General features: G+C 41.5%; 1 protein-coding gene across 1 annotated transcript; it reads left to right on the forward strand.

Moving 5' to 3' along the window:
- The first annotated feature begins 115 nt into the window (after positions 1–115).
- On the forward strand, positions 116–19,211 carry PGPEP1L (pyroglutamyl-peptidase I like). The gene is made up of 5 exons (XM_074966523.1): positions 116–155; positions 2,721–2,773; positions 15,086–15,202; positions 17,659–17,888; positions 18,833–19,211. Exons 1-5 carry the CDS (start codon positions 122–124, stop codon positions 18,999–19,001), a joined length of 603 nt encoding a protein of 200 aa, XP_074822624.1. The 5' UTR covers positions 116–121; the 3' UTR covers positions 19,002–19,211.
- Positions 19,212–23,768: the final 4,557 nt, after the last annotated feature.

Below are 23,768 nucleotides of genomic sequence, written 5' to 3' on the forward strand. Positions count from 1 at the left end.
TCAGAATGGATTGGGGAAAAAGGGTGTTCCAAATCAGGCAGATTAGTACAGATGTATGAATTACAATACTGTTGTTTAGAACTGAAAGACTACCAGAGTTCACGTTCTGGGGCTGTGTTTCATGGATTCAAATTCCAACACTGTGGTTGTGACTGGTAAGTTTTTTATTGTATTATTATTTTTTTTTAATTTGCTTCCTCTTTTAGCCAGACATGGAATGAACACATGCCTGATCTTTGTCATAAACAGTTCCCTGGAGGGAAATACAGTAGCAACTGGTCACAGTAACAATTCCAAATGGAAAATAACTCACTGCTGTGCCTTCCTAAGAAAATCAGATGTATATCTGCCCCTTTATTGCCATCCAGTTTGGTTAGTTGTTCCCTTTCTCTCTCTTTTTAAAAAGAAATCTTTGACATCTTCTCCTGTCAGTTGCGTAGCTGTCGGCAATATAAACTAATATTAGATGAACCTGACCCAAAAGGAGTTCTGAAGCAGTAAAACTAGGTTGCATCACGCCGGCACATAATCAGGGTCTAGAATTAGAACAACACGTGGCAAATTTCAGGGTCTCAGTTTCACGGCAAGGTAAGAGAAAAATCACAAAAGGAACAGCAGCCTCATCACTGCTAAACTAGATCATTAAAATTAAATATACCAAATAAGCACACCTGAGCATGCAGGTCAAGGCATCAGATTTGAAAGTTTTCTTGCTAGCTATAGGTAATCCTGAATCACAACTGCAGACCCACCAACTAGAGAGGTTTTTGAGCTTTAAAAGGTTAAAACTCTTAAGAAATGCTGCTACCCACTGTAGCTTGACATGTGAGTTGCTGGATAATTTTCCACTATAGGGCATCTGAGGACGTAGGGATGAGGCTGAAGCTACATCAACATATTTGCCCATGATGAGCTCCTAGTTAGCTTTTCCCCTTACATGGTCTTTTAGGCAGAGACTCCTCCACTTGTTGAAATAGCTTTAGAACGACGTGTCTGTTAGACGCACAGGTGCCACTTAGAGGTAATAATAGAGAATTATCATCGCATGCCTCAATCCCATTTTTCACCTGCTTGTAATATAAACTTGCAGGCACTGCTCGCAGCTTTATTATCAACTACCTAATAATATTTCATCCAATTTGATTTTTATGTTGGCTTAACTATTTCAGTACAGTAAGACCTTCTTACAGTGATTTCTTTTCATAAAACAGCTTTACCCGAAGCAATAGTTCTTTCTGACCAGAGCTGTAATTTACATATTGCATTGTGAGTGAGTTCAGAACTTACATTTTACTATAAACAGAGTTTCACTCTGACTTGGTCCCACTATATTCTTCACTGGAAGTGAAGTGGAACAAGCATGGAATGATCTACATTTCCTTTTTGGGAAGAAAGGGGGTCCTTTATTCCCCCCTCCCCACACACACACACGACAGTGAAGCCTGTGAACCTCATTGCCACAAGTTATTGTTGAGATCAAAAGTTTAGTATGATTTTTAAAAAAGTATTAGATATTTGTAGGAAGAAAAGGAAAAAAGGAAGAAAAATAAAAAAGAAAGGGAAAAGGAAGAGACAAATATTATAAGCAATTTAAGGTAGGTGTACCAAGTAGGTGGCCTAAAAAAATCTGTGTTTTTTTAAAGAGAGTCACTGCAGCCTTTATACTATAGCTAAGGCTGTATAGTTTCCATAGAAGTAACATACTTTTTTAGGGACGAAAACGGCAAATTTTATGCACTTCTGTGATATTTTATTACATTTTTGATACTCTTTCTTTCATTGGGGTTTGTTTATTTAAAAAACAATGCACTTTTAAAAATGGGGATAAAAATAGCTTTACAGGCTTATCTGTATTAGTTGTTGCACTGACCAGGATCTAAGACATTGCCTACAATCCACAAGTGCATACTATCTGATGTGATTTGGGATGAGGATGCAGAGAATGGGATGAGTAGAGCTAGTGGGGAATGTTCCAAATAACTGTTTTTCCTGACAAAATGCCTTTTCAACCGAAATGAAAAGTGGTCATTTTTTCATTTTTGATGAAAAAATTTTAAACAAAAATCAATTTCTCTTTTTTCAAAATACTGTCCATTCATCTCAATGGGCAACCCCTTTCACTCTCACTTTTTTCCCCACCTTTTCCACATGGAAAAAAGATAAGTGAGAGAAAGTGGGGGAGGTTATACCTACCAAAACACCGCAATTTTTGAAAGCCATTTAAAAGAAAATTGATTAAAACATGATCGTGAAACATACTTTACCTTTTTCAATGAGCTCTAGCGATGAGGATTCTGTAGTGATAGCAAATGGAACAGAACACAATTTGATTTCAACACCTTTTCCTCTAAAACTATTTCAAATCACTTTACACTGATGTAGTAGGTAATGATGGGGCTGAGTCTCCTATTGTGTGAGTAGCTCTATTGGCTCCAGCATATCCACTGACTTCAATTACACTAGCCACCTAAGAAGGAATTACTTAGTAAACATTGCAGGATCAGGCCCTAAGTGGATGCATGTGTTCTCTGTAAAAACGGAGACAATAGAATTCCCAAAAGTATTATAAAGGCTGTGCCCATCCGGTCGACTCAGTCCACAACCAAGAATATCAAGGTCAAAAAGAACAAGTATATGAGTGCATATAGGTTGGGCATATAATCCAACTCATGGTAATCAGAGTTCAAGCATAGTTTAATAGCACTTCTCTTTGGTTTCAGGCTTTGGTTCCTTTCGACAACACCTTGTTAACTCTAGCTGGGAAGCAGTGAAGGTAAGAACTGAAGAGGTTTTTCATGCAGGTCCACTTAGGAAACAAGAAAGGGGGATGCTTTGACTGTAACTTTGTTCCTTCCATTGTTTGTCCGTAGTCCAAAGCTGGTTCTATTGTAATACGCTCTCAAAAAAAAAAAGGGGGGGGGGGGGCAGAGGAAAAAGCAGAAACTGCTGAATGAGTAAAAGATGTAAATGCAGGTATTACTCATAATGCTTAATTTTGCTTTGAGGTTTTTAAATCTGTCTTTTAAGTAATAGCCTGGCCTTGAAGAATTTAAAAACTGGACATATTTTTGCTATGGTGCCAGAACACTACCTTCCAGTATCAAAGAAAATGCAAAGGCAATACATTCGTTATATTAAATGAACTGAACTAAAATTGTATATTTACACACATGCTGCATATATACACACAACCACCTTAATTATAGAAATTGGAAAATAATCACTTTACTACAACAATCCCTAATAGTCTGTGGAGGATCCTCATTACCCACCGTCGTGTCAGATAGCTATGAGCAAAGATCATGCACTGTCCCTTGGCTCCAACTGTGCCTTTTTGTTCAACTTTGCCTTCCCACTTTCAGTTGTTACCAGCCTCCACTGCTAATACTGAAAAACAAGATTATTCAGATATGGGTTTTCCCATTGCTGGACTCTATCTGTAACAAAAACATCCCTGAATTCCACCTTGCTACAGCCAAGGAAGATGAGCTTTGGAAACTCCTTTTTGCTCCCCAACCACATGGGAGATCTGAACACATGTCTCAGAGACCCAGATTTGATCATTTCATGAATCTACTGCAGGTGTTAAAAAAAAAAAGGTGGTTTTCAATTAATATTTGGAGGAGTCCACATTTCCTGGCAACCACCATTTCCCCAAATCAGGTAAATTTCTGATTACATTTCAGAAGAATAACTTAAAAGGCTTATCTGGTGTTAAACCAAGCCAAATCCAGGCAGGAGTTTACCTCACTTCCTCAAATCTGATTTAAGGTTGTTGCACTCAGACATAAGGGGAGGCTGAACTTGACATATTTCAGAAGCGGGCACTTGGCTAACTGTAAAACAGCCCATTCCATAATATTTGAAAACTGCAGTATTGCAGCAGCAGGTTTTATATGATTTATTAGTTGGGTATTTTAGTACCATAGCACTCTCAAAAAGGTTAAAGGCTGCCATAAGTATTTCTGAGCAGCAGGAGCAGCTACAGATTTCTGCTGAGTGTGTGTACGCGTCATCTCTGTTCAGGACCATTTCCAGCAATTTGTAACACACAAAATGGCTGCTGCAGCTTTCAACACACAACCCCATCCCAATTCCACTTTCTCTCCTTGGGCATTTATTTGTACAATTAATCTAAGAGAAAGTCTTTCACACAAGCTGTATCAACGTACTTTGCTGAGTCACATGGACAGACAGGACTGCAAAGTAGAAAAAGATTATGAAAATGAGATTTGAAGTGAGATGGAGAATGGATGAGGTAGAGGGATTGAGGGGGGAAAACAGGTTCCAGATGATAGTAGAAAAGCAGAAGATGCAGAGAATAATGGTGAGAGTACACAGCAGGGCTGAGAGGAGCCCAGGGAAAGATGAACAGAGGTGGTGGTCATGGTCTGCTAGGATGGCTGAAACATGTCCATAAAGAAAACAAGAAAAAGAGAAAGATAGGTGCAAAATTCATCTGGACCATTGAATACACAAGGAGCCAATACAGGAACAGCAGAAGTAAGACGTTAGTGCACCATAATAACTGTACTTGGTGATGATGCAGTGTCCACTGCTACAAGATTACATCCTTTATGCAAGCTGTAATGATAGCTATTGAAGATTTGACTTTAATTAAATTGAAGTGCAGTAAAGCCAAGATTACTGAGATACTCCCGGTTGGCAAATTTTCCCCAGGATCAAACCAGAAACCAACTCCTCTAGGAATACAGTTGTCTTCAACGAATGTGTACAGGAGAGAGCAGGGGATGGGAACACAGATCAACACTGGAGGGGGATCTTAGCGTTTGGAAGAAGAAATCCATTAGGTATTCAGTGAAGTGATGAGAAGGTAGGTAATCCAATCCGTGTAGGCTACTAAAAGCAGAACAAACACTTCTATTGTACCTTTCAGTACCCCAAGCATATCAGGAGGCCTATAAGTTATCCCAACCCAAGCTTGACATACACCCCAAACCACAAATATTTATCACTTGACAATACGCTTGGTCATCACCAACTGATTTCCATTGGTCCTAATTTTAGACACAGTATCATCTTATGCTGGTTGAAAATAAAACACGTTCTTTATCTGCAAGCAGAACAGCCTAATGCCAGAACACGCTGATGAAACAAGTTTTTGTAACATGCCATGTGCCTTCTGTGCCAGGAAATTATGTAACGATAGCTAAAACATTCTATAATTAAAAATACCTACGTCACAGTGCACAGGGATCAAATCCCCTTCTCTCGGCTCCAACACCCAGTATGTGGGATTAGTTTCTGCTTGTGTTGGAGATACTGCCTTGGTTTCTGATTCCATTGTGGTGCAAGGAAGCAAAATCCAGATGATGGAGAGAACAGAAAAACAGGAAGAGTCTGGAACTTTGATAGACCAGTGGTTTGTTCTGGCTGGCCTGCACTTAAATAGCAATATGGGGCCAAATCCCACTTGCCTTGGTCAGACGAGTAGTCCTGGGGTCTTCAGGAGGCCTACACACACAAGCTAAAGTAAGCAGAATTTGGCATGTACATTTTGGTTGGTCTGAGCTCCTGCTACTCCTTACACAATCCTCCACATTCCTCTTCTAGACCCACCGCCACCAAGGACTGACATGACAGGCACCCTCCTTCTAGTCAAGGAGAACTGGGCCAAATCCTGCTTTCCTTATTTACACTGAAAACCTGCTGAAGACCATGGGAATTTGACTGGAATAAGGCAGGATTTGGCCCTCCATGTGTTGCTTTTCAGCCGCGATTCTAAGTTGACTGGGGGTCTGTGTGTGGATCTCTAAGTGATGCAAGGCAGTCCTACCACCCCAGAGGACCAACCATTAACACACCCAGGTTCAATATAAAAAGGACTGTATAGTAGTAGTAGCTTTACTGACCACATCCGTTCAGGCTGGCTGTCTATCTAGAACTAGTTGGCACTCCCCTAAACACTCTCACCATGAGGGCTTGTGTAAAAAGTCCGAATAACGTGGCAGTCCCAGCAGGGCCGCCACTTGCCACCGATCTGTAGGTCAGAGTTCAGCTTGCTCCCCAGTTCCTGCAGGAGCACGGCAGCAATCACAGAACCAAAAAGCATCGATGCAGTTTCACCCTCAGTACTCTTCAGCATGGAGGATTATAGGCAGATTCCTCTCATCCTGGGAACAAAGACTTCTCTCCCTTGAGCCAGACCTTTCCTCTTAAAATCCTGCTTCCAGCTGCCAGGCACTCCCTCTCAGGTTGGCAGCTTCAAACCTCTCTCCTCAGGGAGTGGCAGGTACTTTGCTCTTCCACATACGATTACTGAACCCTTCTTGCTAGCTGTAGGATATACCCCCCCCATCCCAACCTCATGGATCCATTGAGAGCAGTCTTTCGTTCTGTTATTTCAAAGCATTAGTCAGGCACAAAAATGTGGGGAGGGTCATTTGGAGGACAGTGCCTCTGTTTTCAGTGACTAGGCTGAATTCCCCTTTTTTGCCATCCTGAGAAGCCAGAACACAAGAATGAACGAGCCAGTCTAGGTCCATGACTGCTACCAGGCTCTGAACTCATTCATACTGTCCTGGAAAGAGACACCCCACACCCCACCCAGGAAAGGAGCAGTGAAGGTAAGTCCTCCAGGCCTGCCTAGAAAGGCTGCAAGGAAGCAGCCAATCAGAGCACAGCAGGCACAGTTAAAAGGCGTGCAGGGCTTGAACTAGTCAGTTCCGGGCTGGGACCAGAGGAGTAAGAAAGGGTGCTTCTTGCTTGATGCTGGAGCTCCAGGGAAAACCAGAAGTTGGGTTCTGGTGGCACTGGCATTTGGTGAGGGAGAAGAGGAGTTAGGAACGTCAGCCCTGAGATAAGGGTGAAGAGGAAGGGGCTACATGGGAAGCAGCCCAGGGAATGCCGCAGCAGCAACTATTAAAGAAATCAGCAGGTGGTTGCTATTTGTAGGGTCCCTGGAGTTGGGACCTGGTGTCCCCCCCCGGCTGCTGGGGAAGCAGCTTAAGCCCAAGGGATAAGACTCAGTATAAAAGGCCTGAGAAAGGGGGTAGAATTTATACCGAACACCAGAGAACTGCTGAGGACAAAGTCATCAGGGAGAAAGTCCTGGGGGCAATGCTCTGTACCAGTACAGGCATGGACTTAAAGCTAGCCCAGAAGGTACTGAGGTCTGAGCCCAGAGACAAGGCTGAAGACGTTAACAAGGGCACAGGGACAGGACTTTTTACCCTGGAAGTGGTTCCTTCCTAGGTTGAGCCACTGAAGACCCGCCTGACAAGGGCAACAGCCAACAGAGGGGACCGGGAGCAGAGAGAAGGGGCAGGTTTGCACTCAGCTGTCAGGAGGCGCTCACGAGACATCTAAAAGGATTTTGCTTTCCTAGTTGGTAAAACACTGCATTTGATTGCCTATTTTGTGATATAAATAAAATACACATAGCATGTGACGAATACCTGCCATGTTTGCATTAGCATGAGTTCACATCTCAGCCCAAGAAGATACACACGCAAGGCATCCATCAACATTACTGGGAGTTGCATCCCTAGATGTCCCAGTCTTCAGAAAATACACCGCTTTAGTACTTAGGGGAAAGGACAAATCAAATTCAGGGTCACTGAGAAATGCTTTAAAGTTTTTACTAAACACAGGGCCTGGCATGGTTGACTAGTGCTGGAAAGACTGAGCTTTCCTTTTAGAAACCTGTCTTTGTAAAGTCTTCCATGGCTCTTATAACTCCAGTCACCTGAAATACCCTCTTAAAATATGCATGAAAGTGCAGCAGCAACTTTTAGCTCTTGAAACGTGGAGCATAATTCTCACTTTATGGGAAAGCAACACACACAATATATTTACCTCAGATCAGCTGGCAAATTACAGTCAGTGATTGCAGAGAGATACGGTGGGTGAGGTACTATCTTTGATTGAACCAGACCTGAAGAAGAGCTCTGTGAAAGCTCAGAAAGCTTGTTTCTTTCACCAACTGAAGTGGGTCCAATCAAAGATAGGACCTCACTCAACTTGTCTCTCTAATATCTTGGGACCAGCATGACTACAAAAACACTGCAGTCAGTGATTGACAGGTTGGCTGCTCAGTGTCATTCACAGTTCCCTCAGAATCACAAATGACTTGAATTATTTACTTCATACTATAGACCCACCTAGTCCCCTCCACCTGACCAGAGTTTCTCCAGAGTTTCTAACTCTCCTTCAAACAAGGTCAGGTGTCTGCCATGTGACAACAGCCAATAACCAAATCAGGGGAATGCACAATCAAGATCAGTGTCCCAACTAGATAACAGGACTCAAGCCTAAACAGAGTGGCAAAACTCAGCATAATTAGTCTATTTTGATTGCATGAAAAGGGAAATTGTCAACTATTTCTAAAAGCCAGTTTTTCTAGTGGTGGCTGAGACACAGACCTCAAGCCCTGTTCTTTATTCGGCTATTGAATCTGTGATTTTAGGAAATTTGTCATTTAACCTCTCTGACTCACTTTAACTAGCAGTGAAGAGACTGTTATTTTATCTACCTCAGAAGGTTTTTGTGGCACTTAATTAATGTTTTTAAAGTGCTTTGAAATCCTTCAGTGAATGGGTACAGAGAATTTAAAGCTATTTTTAAAGGGTTTTTAATTTAAATTTTTCAGGTTTCCTTTATTTATAAAACATTCTGAGGAGCTGAAAGTATATCTGCAGCCCTTTAAAAACCTCTTTTTACATTTATTTACATGTTTGGTAAACATATATCTTAATTCCCTGATTCTTACCCCAGCACAATACATTTATAACACCGCATGTGCAAAAGCGCCAGCATGATTCTGTGCCTAATCTGCATGAACAATTACTTTAAAATGTGTGTGAAATCATGGTAACTGACTGCATGAAAATGCAGTTGCGTATCTGTCTAGGTACTGTTACCCCCTTTTGACCTGAGCAGTTAGCCAATATTTGGAGTTTTGTGGGTTGTTTCCATTAGGAGAAGTTGATGATGGAGTCCTGTTTCCTTAAACACAATAGGACTCAAACAGGAGGGAAATTTTTTTGTTCATGGTTCCAAGCCTCTTTCCAGCCAGTCCTCTGCCCCAAAATTTCCCTTCTCTTCAGGCTATGTTTCCAGGGCGTCTCTTGCTGTCTGCTTGGCCTCTCTCTGCCTGTTCTCTGGCTGCTACTTAGAGACCCACACCATCAAACAATACCCAGCAAAACCTTCCATCCACAGAGCTCACTCTCTGGCCAGCCTTGCATGTGGCTTGTGTATTGTTTCAACTAACTTACTCCAAAAAAGGACCTTAACAGCTTCTTACATTTATTTTGAATGAAGGGATATTACACCCACCAGCTTCACCACGTCACACCCAACCTCCATAACAACAGTATGTATTTGGTCCTCATCACTATAATATTAATGTGACCCATAATATTTAATTGATTATTGTCTTCATAGCAACCCTGTAGAGTAAGGAAGTATCATTCCCATTTTACAGGCAGGGAACTGAGGCAGAGGATAGGTTAAGAGACTTGTCCACTGTTACATAGGTAGCCTGTGGCAGAATCAAGAATTGAACCTAGTAACTTAACCTCTAGACTGTCCTGTCTCCCTCTTTGACTATTTGTATGCTTACATTGTTGCCAGTTTTGTGCACAGAAATGCATGCACGTCGTTGAGAAAAATCTAGTCCATGTCACCAGGAATTGGCCCAATTCTGGGAACCATATTGTACAAGGCTTACAATATTGCTTTTGGCCTTGTCTGAACATAAATTTGTACTGGTTTAAACAAACTGTTTTTGTTAAACTGGTGCAAACCTTTGTGTAGGTACTTGTATTCCAGATTAAAAGTGGCTTATTTTGGTTCATTTTAAGCCTGTTTCTAGTTGATTTACAGTAAACTGTGCCTGGTTTAAACCAAAATAAGAGTGTCCACATTGCCCTTTCATTAAGTCTGTTAAAAAGTCACAACTTCAGTTAAAGTACTGCAACTTTTCATATAGACAAGCCCTTAGTAAACAGGTAGCCCTACAATTGGTACCTTGTTTGCTCAATGACTAGTGTCCTCCTAAAAAAAAAAGTCAGTATCTGGAGGATAACACATCAGCATGTCCTTCTCTATTTGAAAACAGATTGAATTTGAGGAATAAACTGCTAGGAGAGCACCCTGTGAATATTTAATTATGTAAGAACTTCTGGGTATTCCAAATTATGGTCCATGACAGTATCAGGTGGTTTCTAAAGCTCAAGGTACCTGCTAACCCAGAAGCTGACCCATTTTATAATTGCTACACCTGAGCTCACATGTTCTTCCTAGATTACTATTGTCTCCATTCTTATAGCGTGGTGTTTCATAGGACAGTCAGCACTCTGGCAAGTTTGGGCCATGCTCCCCGGGATCATTAATCACACAGCACCCTACCAAACACTGCTCCTCACTCTTTGGAGGAGCTCCCCATGAACATCCACAAACTTCATTATCCTCCTCCTAAGCCCTCCTTAAAACGTTCCTTCATGGTAATGCCTACAAAAACTTGAAAACAGTTAAGCCGTTGGTGTGCAGCTACCACAGCTTATCATGCTGACCAGTAGCATCTCATTGTTTCCTTGTACTCCCTGTCAGTATCCATTTGTGGTTTCTTGTCTTATACTGAGATGTAAGCTCTTCGAGGCAGGGGCAGTCTTTTTATTTTGTGTTTGGACAATGCCTAGCATAACGGAGGCCATGGTCCATGATTAGGGCTATAAGGAACTACAGTAATACAGAAATAGGCCACGTCTATACTACAAACTTTGGTCAACACAAGTTACATTGGCGTACAGCCACCAAAGTTGGAATGCTTGTGTCAGTGCAAAGTGCAGTGCACCCTGGGTAGTATCAGAGTGCCACATGCTGCCATCTGGCACAATGCTTTTGGGGAAATTTTCCCAATGTGTTGTGGGATAGAAACGACCCAGGAATCTCTGGGAGCTAGGGGTCAAGTTCCCAGCATGCAACTTCTCCATCCCCTAATACTGTCCATATCCCATAATATCTGCATTTAAAAAAAAAATACCACAAACCATGGGACAAATTTTAGTGTCCACCATCTCTGACAGAAGCACGGAGCCCTCAGAGCTCTGCACTATTCTCAAACATTGGAAGTACAGGACACGATTCTCCCGTATTTGCAGACTTGCAAGAAGTACCACATCAACGGGGGACATGGCAATTTATTCGATGAGAATTTGCTGACACAGTGAAAAACAATTCAAGGTTGTTGGTGGTGTTCATGGGCGCCGGTGGTACTTCTGGGCCTGTGAAATGAGCACCGACTGGTGGAATTGCATTGTAATGCAGGTATGGGGTGACTAACAGTGGCTGCAGAACCTCTGGATGCTCAGCCCAGCCCTCCAGGGACACGAGAAAGAAAAGTTGCACTGACAGCAGAGAAGCGAGTGCCAATCCCACTGTGGAAGCCTGCAGTGCCAGATTGCTACTGGTCAGTGGGAAACAATTTTGGAACTTTGCGGCCATTGCCATGCAAGTGAGTGGGGCCATTAATTGTCTCCCGCTGTGCATGACTGTGACTCTCTGCAATGTGCAAGATGTTGCGGATGATTTGCACCTATGGAGACCCCAACCGTGGTGTGGTGACTGACGGCACGCATACCCCTATTTTGACACCTGCTTGCCTTGCCATAGAATACATCAACCGAAAGGGCTATTTTTGTACAGATATGCAAGCGTTGGTGGATTACCGGGGATGCTTCCCTGCTATCAGTATGAGCTTGTCAGAGAAGGTGAATGGTGTGTGCACCTTTAACAGCAGAGGACTTTTCAGAAATCTGCAAGCAGAGACATTCTTTCCTGAGTGGTGGATTACCTTTGGCAATATTGAAATGCCAATAGTGATTCCGGGACCCAGCCTATCCCTTGCGCCCCTGGCTCATGAAACCATTCACTGGCCACCTCAACAACACAAGGAAAGATTCCACTCACGGCTCAGCAGGCGCAGAATGACTCTTGAATGCGCTTTTGCTAGATTTAACCATTGTAAGGAAAAACGCATGCAAACGCTTACCTGAGGTCCCTTCCCCTTCACTGGGCTCATCCGTGCTCACCTGGAGGGACTGGCTAGACTGGGGCAGTCTCAAACAGGTCCTGGCTCGTGATATGGCTGGAGCCTCCTGCCGTGTCTCTTCCTCCACCTCACTGTTCACAGCAGGAGTCTCTGTCTGGGGCTCCTCAGAGGTATCCACGGTGCTGTGCTGAGGGTGTCTCCACCAAGTAGGACGTGCAGTTTGTTGTAATAGTGGCTGGTCTCTGGCTCAGCACGAGATTGATCAGTCTCCCTGGCCTGGTGGTACGCCTAGCCAAGTTCCTTTGCTTTCACGCAGCACTGCTGCTGATCCCTGTCATGCCCCTTTGCCTGCCTCCCCCACGCAATCTGCTCATAGATGTCCTCGTTACTATGGCTGGTCCATAGCTGCACCTGCACAGCTTCCTCTCACCACAGGCCCAGGAGATCCAATACCTCCTATCTATCCCTGGGGCAGGACTGCATGGAGCCAGCATGGTTGGCTAGACGGTTACACAGAAAAAGGAAGAGGGGCTAGGTGTGCTTGCCACTCTGGGCAATCAGGAAAAGGCATTTTAAAAACAAGCAGGAGGTTTGAAAGGAGGCGTGGGGACAGCTTCCAGTCTCCATGACTCCAGGGCAGTGGAGTTTACAACTGAGACCAGTGCGGTTAATGTTGCGGGGAATGTGGCATTCTGGGACAGCTGCTGGAGGACTGTTGGGGTCGACACAGGTCATACAGCGCCTACACTAGCACTGCACTAACGTCAGTAGGTTGACCATGGCTCCGCACTGTTTGGGGAGGTGGTTTCATTGCATTGCCATGACAGGATGTGTACGTCATCCAGAGAAATTTGAGCGTAGAATCATGCACAGATAGGTTGACGAAAAGCGGCTTACGTCAACCTAAATCTGTAATGTAGATCGGCCCAAATAAAAATAATATTATTAAATTATTTAGGATCTAACAGAGATTGTATCTTCCTTTCTGTCCCTGATGCAGCCTTCGGCACTTTGCGGCGAATCAGAATTCCTCCTGTATAAACTACGGGCCAAATCCACCCCTGCGTGTGTCGCCATTGATAGAGATGGGCAATACCAGAAATGAATTTGGCCTAGTCAGTTACAATTCAAACTCAGAGTTCAAGAGGTGAATGACAGCAGCAGCTTTAACATTTATTTTTGGTCCCCACGTCCTACAGAGAAGTTACAATCAGTCACATTACCAAGGCCTTGCAGTTAAAAGAGGAAAAAATCTCATTAAATATTCAAACTAAATATGCTTTAAAATATAAAATGCTAATCGTAAATTGGCTCGGGTTTTATGTTTTTGGAAGCAGAGACACAGCACTGCATTCTTAAGCAAAGATGATGCAACGGCCTCTCAAAGACTGTCAGTGCCCAGAGGAAAAAAGGCTGGCAGTGTTCTCCAAATGTGTTTACTTCCCCACAGGCATTGTTTCCTTGCTCGTGTCACATAGTTTATTGAGCACAGCTAATCAATGTTTCCGCTGACAAGAAAATTGGAACAGTTTATTTAGGAAGCCAGTGTTCAAGGGCAAATTTCCCAGTCCACAGAGTTTAGACCTGGGCTTCTTCCATGCAAGCGTCCCTAGTGAGAAACAGGTCCGCTTTCCCTTAAAGGCACCAGGATGCGCTCCTTCCCCAGTACACACCTAGTTTCCCACCAGACCCTTCCCTAACACACACCAGATTCCTTCTGCAGATGCCTGCTTCCCACAGCAGATCTACCTCATGGCTTACCAACCACTCCCCTGCTCCCTTGCCCTTAAGCCCTACTGTCCTGACCAGAATCCCCCCATGATTCATCCGTTAACCATTGGAACAACTTACCAAGGATCATGGTGGACTCTCCATCAGTGGCAATTTTTAAATCAAGATTGATGTTTTGCTAAAATACATGCTTCTGCTTCCAACAGGAATTAATTCAGGGAAGTCCTATGGCCTGCGTAGTACAGGAAGTCAGACTGGATAATCATAATGGTCCCTTCTGCCCTTATAACCTATGAATCCTTATGAATCTTCTGGATGCCCCTTTCAGTGATGATTCCCTCATTTTGTCTTCTGAGGGTGGTTGGCTGGTCCCTCCTCCAATCTGGCTTTTTAGATGGTGGCATTATTTCTCCCACCCCCAAACCCAGAGCAAGAAACCAAATTCTTCAGGGAAAGCGTGGGGGTTCGTGTCTTTTATAGGCAAAGCAAGAGGAGAATCCCATCCCAGTAAGTAGCATTTCCCTGTATTGAGGAACCCCCTAGGGCAGCTAGGCAGATGTTCCACAGTACAGGGAAAACTTGTCCATTACAGCTGGGGTTCCTTGCACTGATGAAATCACCAAGCCTGAAATAAGTAATCAAACAACAAATATGGCCACCTCTCACAGCCTATTTGATTACAACTCCCTGCTGTTAATAAAATGAAGCTGCATATAAACCAGGGATATTTCCCACTGTCAACCCTTTTCCTTGTCAAGAGTGTGGGAATTCCTCTTTGTCCAAAGCACCTAAAACTAGAATGAGCCCTAGAAAACAGCATAAGGGTGCATGCTGCCTTGGCAGAAATTGAACTAGGTATCCTCATGGGAATTTTCTATGATTCATGTCTCAGCAGAAGTGTAAGTTTGGCTCTTGAGTCCTTTGACAGGACAGTGTTAGTTATATCAAGGTTTATAAAACATTTTTCATAAGGTGGACATCTTGAGAGAGACACTGTCTCACGGACAACTTTCCTAGCATTGATTGTGTGAACCATCTCCCTTCCCCCTGATAATCAAACATCTCTTTGGCAAAAAAGCAATGGCTTACCTGAAAAAGTGATGACAGGAAAATATTTGACATATTTTAGCTTCTTTTAAAGTGATTTAGCCACTGGAAACAAGGAGAAAAACTAACAACATGTGACCAGCCATCTCTATGGACTATTTGGAAACTGCTAGGGTAGCTATGTTGCATTGCAATGTACTCTCTGAATTGGACTGAAGTCTGATTTTTCACATCACCCTTTGAGACAACCTAATGCTTTTACAAGCCTGTGTTGCTTCTTTCTACATACAGGAGATGTCCAAGTTAGGCCTTGGTGAAAACATAGACCTACACATCATGCAACTGCCAGTGGCTTACCGAAAAGCAAAGGAGCTTGTCTGCAAGATATGGGGGACTCTTCAACCACTAGTGAGTGATCATTATATAGTTGAATTCTTTCGGTTAAATTAAAATTGAACCAAATAATACAGTCTCTGTTCAGAAGGTGGATACAGCTTGTGCACTAGATATAGTCAGAAAATAACCAGGATAGAAAAGTAGGATAGAACTCCTGAGCGTGTGCCGAGAAGTAGGGTAGATGGACCAGAGAAACCTATTTGAACTTTAAAAATCTCTCCCTCTTTTCAGCACACAAAACAAAGGGTAATATCTTTCAAACACTTGAAATGATAGTGAGCAATGGAATATAATTTTGTCCCTCTGAGAGGGACAAAATGGACAATCAGGTCTTTGAAGGACAATGCTGTGGAGTGTTTTCATAGTACAGCCACCAAGAATATTAGTGCCAATGATTCTCTATATTTTTCATTCTGTGAACCACTTCATCAGAGACAGAGCCCTTACATGATCTCACTTTCTTCTCCAAACCTCCTACTGAGTGAAACAATATGAGAATCATTCTGTGGACCATCACCAAAGACTTCATGAGCCACTGGTGATCTACACCACTGGAAATAGTGATGCTTATAACCTTCATGAGGAGGGCCTTTCCCAAAAGAAGTCATTCAGTCACTAGAATGGCTCCTGGCAGCTCTTAACAAGGATCTGATGGAGAGGGAAAGGGCCATTAGACAATCACCCAAAAGTGAACGTTAGCCAGACCATGGATGGACTCAATGCCTGTTTATGAGGAGTGTGAACTGTAACAGAGGTAGCTGAATGTGTGAACAAAGCCAATGTAGCTCTGGGCAAAGAGCAAAAGGGGTGAAGTGCTGGATTCTGTGACAGTAACTAAATTAAGCTCAGAAAAACAAACATGGAAAAATACATGGGGAGATTTTGGAGGCACATCTGAGAAAGCATGGGTGTTGGAGGAATATTTCTTTCCTGTATCTAGTTTAGATGGGGTGGTGCAGAGATACAGAACTCCTTTGGTTCCTTCACAGCAATCAGATGACAGCTGAAGAGAGCCCTTTACGGGCCAAACAAACATCTATAGTACCTAGTCATCTATCTAGGTTCTTAGATGATGCTCATCATCGGGGCACAAGTGTGTAGCCTTCTAGGATAGGATGGCCTGCTAACCATTCACGCACTACATATCAGTGTAAGAAATCTACCACATGAATATTTGAGAAGTTTAAAGGAACAGCTATTATTCAAGAGGTGAATGTACGCTCCTTAGATACATTTTGGGCAACTGTTGAATTTGGTTTTTACTGAATCCCCATAAAAAAAAAAAATCTTCCTCTTATAAAAGGAAACAAGATCAACACAGAATGTCAGGCTTTTTAACAATGTTTTTGTGGAATAAATTTGAATCAGTTGTATACATATCACCGCTAGGAAAAAATATTTACACTTTTTAAAAAAAAATTTAGAAAACAAAAAATAGTTCATTATTGAATCTTGGGGTATTACATGGACTGGTAAAGTTGTCATTTTTTTATAGTTATGAAATGTCTATTTTACCACACTAAGGCACGTTCCTCTCAGTAGGCAAATTTTTAAATCAGGAGCACTTAATGAGAATTAGGAACATATATAACTTCTGCCTAATAGAGATGCATTTATCTGGTATCAAGTGATTAAATGGAACTTAGATATAGTGATGAGCATGGTATAAAATATATATGGTGCTTAACTATAAAATAAATAGTCCTGACCTACATCCCATTGATAAACACAGATTTGGGGCTAAATCTTGCAATCCTTGTACATCCAAAACTTTTTATTTAATGAAGTTTTGGGTGTGCAAGAACCTCAGGACTTAAGCTCTAAAAGAAGAAATATAGCTGAAGTACAGGAAGTATCTCTTATTGCAGCATTTTCATCCAATAGAGTATTTGTCATTTTAAAATGAGGCTTTTAAAAAAATCCTTCTTTGCTTAACTGGGAAAAATACTTATTTGGAATAAGAAGCGGCTAACTTTGATAGCTTGATTAAAAGGATTCTTTGTCCTGAGGGCAATATCATCTAGAATGGGTCTTTAAAACCTCCCCAAAAGTGTTACACAATGTGTATGTCAGACAGGATTGGGGAGGTGCAGTTTAAAGTATCAACTAAAGCTTTATGATGAAAATTGGTGCAACTTAATGCACATACTAATGAGGGAATAGTTTAGCTTTTAACAATGGCGCTATATCCAGAACAGTGGAAAGAACCGCTGTAAGTTACAAAAGAACGCTGCATGTATCCTTGTGCTGGATTCCTGATCTGGCTAGATAAAACAAACAAAAGTCCAATTTTGTTCTACATTACAAAGGGTTATCTAAGTTTTCTGTAAAGAGGAGCTATAAGCAAGACACTCCACCTTGGAGCTGGTATTTCATAAACTGCTTGGCGCTATTGCACTGGATGTTTTTAAAAACAGGTCTGTCATTTTCATTTCCTGTTATTCACTCTGGTGGGGGCAAAAAAACAGCTTACTGTTCACATTGGACTCGCTTCATCCTCCAAAGCGATCATCATCCTTGAACAGTGTGGGAAGAACAAAGGCTACAAAGAGATGGATGTTTGTGGTTTTTGCCCAGAAGATGGCTGTTGTCTGTTAGATGGCCCAGAAAGGATTGAGTCTACAATTAATATGAAAACTCTCTGGAAAAACATTTCGGTGGAAGGGATTGATGTCATCTTTTCCAGAGATGCAGGAAGGTAAACACATTATTAGTGGGAGAGGAAATTAAAGCAGCTCATTTCACCTTCAAGAATCATTACAAGGACTTGCTCCCCCACCAATACATATATCTACTTAAAGTTAACAGTCACAGGCGTGAAAAGGACACGAGGGACTGAAAATTTAGACTGAAGATTTGCACAAAAAGTAAGGCCAATAGAAATGTTTCCTTAAATTTGTAAATTCCAGTAGAAACGATTTTTAAAACAAAATATGACAGTGACTCAAATTTTTCAGCACTGTGCAAGATAATGAGAAAGTGATTCTGACTAGCCACTGACTTCAATCCACTTTCATTGTCCAAATGGAGCGAGAGAAGCACAAAAGGTGAACGAGCAGCCTTCAGAGTAAACAAATTCATTTTGAAACTTTTTTTCTTTAAAAAAAGGTGTCTATGGCAACTAACAATTTTTTTAATGTGATTCTTTAACCAGTCTTTAAAACAACAAAAACCAGGATTCTTGAAGGTCAAAATTAGTTTGTTTTTATTTTCAGACTGTTTGGGTCTCGGAGTGATGATATATAAGAAAAGGGAAGAATTTATCCAGCAAGTGTCTTACACATACAACATTTTTTGAAATTGTGCTACTTTTATGTAGGGGGGCGGGAAGTGGGGCTATAGAGTGCGTGTGTGTGTGTGTGTGTTGTAATTTTCCAATCTAATTTAGTTTATGAGATCTCACAAAACAACGCATGTATAAGGATTTTTATTTTGCAGTAGCTATTAAGTGGATGTCCATCAAATCAAGCCAACACTCAAGGAATGTTTGTTTCTCAACTGTTTTGGGGTTTTTTTAAATTTCCATTTTTTCTAATACAAAGCACATAAACCAAATCTGGCTTAACTGCTTAAACTGTGTTTAATTAAATAGAAGTTTAGCTTTCCTTAATTCTGCTTTTTTTTTTTTTTTAAATGTCATAGGTACATCTGTGATTATACCTATTATACCTCTCTGTATTATGGTAATGGAAGAGCAGCTTTTATACATGTGCCGCCATTATCCAAGTTGGTAACAGCAGACTTTCTAGGAAGAGCACTACAAATAATTATCTTAGAGATGTTAAAGCAGTGTGGGGAAAAGAATGAATAAAAAGGATGGTTTACAGAAGACAGGCAAGTTTCTCAGAATACAGTAAAATTATTTTACCTTCCTCTGAGGCAACCCTTAAGATTTAAAAAAAAAAAAACCCAAAAATTACATAGCATGGGAGGGGGGAATTAAAATATGTTCTAAAATCCTACAATAACTTTATTTTAGCCATTTTTTCATTACATAAAAAACTTGAAAGTAAAACAAATTACAAACAAAGGAAGAAACGTAAACAATCTTTTAGGGGAACACCAGTGATTGGTGATTTATCTTGCTAATGGTAACAAATTTACTTCTGATTTAGGATACAAGGAAAAGTCTCAAGAAAATGGTATTTAAAAGGCTACCTTGCCCAAACCCCAAAGACTTGGGAAATGAAATGTCAAGATACAAAGTGCTTTAAAAAGCACGTTGAAAGTTTGTTCCTGATGTCAGATATGCAGATAGACTTCATACAGCTTAGATAAAAAAACTGAGGTGATGTGCATGATTACAAACATACAAAATTACAACTTCATATACACACAAGGGAGAATTTTCCCCCTGAAGCCCAGAAGAATAGATCGGCCATACAAAAGCTCTCATTTGTTGATGAAAATCACATGCAATGCTCCCATCTTGTGGACCTTTAAAATCACCCCCCCCCCCCCCACACACACACACACGCACAGCAGTTTACCTTTATGTGCCAAACTACTGTCCCCTCCTCAAAAACTCACAAAGCTTTTCAGCAGTGACCCTTGCATTTGCTTTCAGGATGCATTAGCAGGAACCACCTTTGAAAGGCTTAGTCAGTGTGTTTTTAGGGAGAGAGCTGTCTTTTGGCACAAAGGAGATGGTATCACTTGATGGTATCACAATCAAAGGTATTGTGTGCCTGCGCATCAAAGCAGACTCTAAACTTCTTCTGATGAATTAGGGATTACAACCGAAAATGGATTTTTCCAATTTGGCAACAACAACCACCACCATTATTAAACTGGATTTCAATCACAAAAAAAGAACACTTACCCCATGCTCTAGGTGTCCATGCTGTAAATGAAAAAGGCAATCCTTATACACGGTATAGCATGGGGGAAAGAGACTTTGAGGTCAGATGGTCCCAGGCCATTCAGGGCTTTATAGATCAAAACCCAACAGCTTACATTCCCACAGGAAGGGCAACTCATGGAGCACCAGTGCTGCATGCGTTGTCATGGCAGACAATCCCATTTAAAAAGCAAGCTGCTGCATTCTACTCTAGTTTCAGCTTCTGGATGGATTTAAAGGGGTCATTTCTCAAGACAAGCATTGCTGGAATCCAGTTTCACACCAGATCATGGTAAGACGATCTGCACGCAAGAGGAAAGAATGACCTCTTAGCCACATGGATGGAAAGAGGAGTCTTGGTCATTGCTGCCGTTAGATCATCAAAAGCAGCTGGAAATCAAAGCAGATCCCTTGGTAACCAACAGTGACATGCTTTCAGCCAAATCCTTTCACTGCTCTCATCCATGTCTCACTCACAGCCAAACACGTTAAAATACACTTCCATACTACACTCTCTGGACTGGACAGAGGCATGAAGTAGGGTGTCACTGTTGCACTCAAAGCAGCTCAGCCCATATTCTCCTTGGTAACCTCACGAATGGCTTCACATACACGCTGAATAAGAGGGGAGACCAACCAGCCATGACATACCCTTCAAGAAACAGCCATTGGGGCAGGAGAGGAATCACCCAACTGGACCCTCTGGGATTTCTCCAAAGGAAAGATATAGAAACAACCTAAAAGCAGGCCAGCCCTCTCAGCCGGTACCATATCAACACCTCCTCAGTGACAAAGACAGCAGATAGATGTATCAGCACAGAGAGCTGATCTTTATCCAACTCCAAGCTATGATTATCATGCCATTAAATGCAGTCTCTGTGTTGTAAACCCTGAATTACAAGGGTCAAATGAGTCAAAAGCATGAAGATACCAACAGCTGTCTTGCCATAACCTTTTTCATAGTCTTAGTAAAAAATGCACTTAGGTACTGGTTGATAATTAGACTGCCAGTGTCTAGAGATGGCTTTGAGCAGTGGCTGAACATATGCTTCCTTCAAAGAAATCAGCATCTTGCCTCCTTCAAAGGAGCCTACAACCTCCACAAATAAAGGGCTCAAAGTCTTCTGGGGCTTCAACAATCAAGCTCAGTGACGCTGTCTGGAACTCAAACAGGGAAGGCCTAGCACTTAGACGCTAAACCAGGGATCAGCAACTTTTGGCATGAGGCCTGGGACGGTTTGTTTACCAGCAGCGACCGCAGGTTCAGCCAATCGCAGATCCCACTGCCGCGGTTCACTGTTCCAGGCCAATGGGGGTTGTGCGAAGCGGCGCGGGCCGAGGGATGCATTGGCCGCCCTTCCCACAGACCCCATTGGCCTGGAATGGCGAACAGTGGCCAGGGAGCTGCAATCGACCGAACCTGCAGGTAAACAAACCGTCCCGGCCCACCAGTGGATTTCCCTGGCGGGCCGCATGCCAAAGGTTGCCGATGCCTGCACTAAACAGATGTGATACCTTAAATAAAATAAAATAAAATAAAATAAAATAAAATAAAATAAAATAAAATAAAAAAAAACCCCACCAGAAAAACTGTAGGGGGCAGGCTATCAAATGTAGGAGAGGTGGAATTTTTAGTTTTCTGGGACTATACTTTCTTTGCTTAAGTTTGGGATAGCAAATAACAAAAATCAGAAGACAGACAAATGCATACAGAATTCTTTTATTTAACTTAAATCATGTAGTACTGTAACTACTAGAAAAAAGCAGAGTAAGAGAAACTAAAGGAGCCTTAGCTTCAGCCATTCAAAATAGACAAAGTTTCCTTTTTTTCATAATGTAAAGAATCCGGAGTATATCGCAATAACAGGAATAAATTCTTACAACAGAATATACAAAAACATTTTGAAATTTTTTATCATCTACTGATTCATTTTAATATAAACACAGGAATTTCTTTAGGAATAATTTATACACAGCAAGTCTTTTTTAATGTAATAAATTGGCCATGTTATTACTGTTTTAATTTTTTTTTAAAAAAAAGCTTTTTTAAACAAGAAAACTTGATAAATGTTGTATTTGCAAATGCATCAGTTCCATAGCGCTTTCTAGTTTTGTTTTTGTCCCAGAGGTAGACAAACTCTGGCCAATCCTTTCAACTCAAACCTCACTGGTTTAGAAAACAGAAAGATAATTCTCAAAGGCATCTAAACCATCCATAACCTTCAAAAGGTAGGGGAGGGGAAATGTTCAGTCTAATTTGGGGGGAGAAGGGGAAAGAAAGATCTTCGGTATTCTTACTTAAATAAAAATAAATAGGGACCCTTCCTTGTTCATCTCAACAAAGTTCTAATGATGCTAGATATCTACATAACTTGTATAGGCTGCACAAAACCATCGGATTTGAAGTGATAAGAAATCTGTAAACATAGTTTTCTTTTATTCAATGATAACTTTGAAAACTGCCTTTCATCATGCTGTCTATTACGCAGTCACATCCTTCAACCCTGGCAACAAGAAGAAAAACCGGTACTGAATAACACAACTAAGACTGCTTAGCAGCAATACCTATTCTGTTTCCGTAACCAATGAGGTTCTTTCAATCCATTAACTGCACTATACAGTAAAGTGAAATGACCAGTTAAGATGATCCCACCCAAACCAGAGGGTTCTGGAAGACCAGGATACTGAAGATACAGAACATTTTCCCAAACTCTTTATTTAATTTATTTACTGCACACCGGGACACAAAGCTTGGGGGGAAAGGGATGAACCATGAGTTGGACAAGTTAATGATCCTTTTTGGCATATTGTAAAGCTAGCTAGTAAACTGGTACCATCAAAAAAAACCCCTGATCATATACAAACACACACACACACACACACACACACACGGACACAGGAAAGTGCCTTTAAATTATTTTATAGGCATTTATAAACTACAAACATTTTATAAAATTATTCTATGTATTATTCTTCCATGTACTTACAAAATGCAATGAAACATTTAATTAGTTCTTGTAAACCAGATCTTCGTCAACTGACTACCCGTAATCTACTGGACTTAAAAGCCCTATTGAAAATGCTAATGGATTACTAATTAACATAATGCATACAAAAAAGATGACCATTCACACATGCACACGTACTATCGATAGTCATATGGTACTTGCAAAACACACTGACTGAGAGCTGATGCACAGCAATTCATATTGACCAATGACCTCTGTAAACCTCCTGGTAATGAATTTACCTCCACAGCTGGGAAATTAAGAGGTTTATTTACAAGTACCAAATGATTAGAATGATGATGCCTGAGCCTTGATGCTGTCCCACATACCAAGCTCTGGAACGATCGCAAACTTCTGCCAAGCCCCGTGCCTGTGTGAATATGTATTTCCATCCTTTGTTCTCATCTCTCCTCAAGACCATTCTCAATTCCAGCTGACCCGGTTGAGTTTCTTAAAAGCACAAACAAGTAATTTAAATGCCTTTACTCAGAACAACTGGTCTTCTGGACCGAGGGACTCGCTGAGCCCCTGACTACCCACAGTTCTGTATCTTCAGCACCTCTGGCAATTAATGTTTAATCTACATCATCCTTTATTTGTAATTACTGTTTGCATCAACTACATAGAGTAGACCTGCAATATCTGGCTTTCACTGGTTAATAAGGAGTGGATCTCTTGCACTTTCCCCCATTGTTGCTTAGCCCAGTGATTAAATACATTGTTGACAAAC

This window comes from Natator depressus, chromosome 10 (assembly GCF_965152275.1).
Source record: "Natator depressus isolate rNatDep1 chromosome 10, rNatDep2.hap1, whole genome shotgun sequence".
In the NCBI taxonomy this organism is placed as follows: Eukaryota; Metazoa; Chordata; order Testudines; family Cheloniidae; genus Natator; species Natator depressus.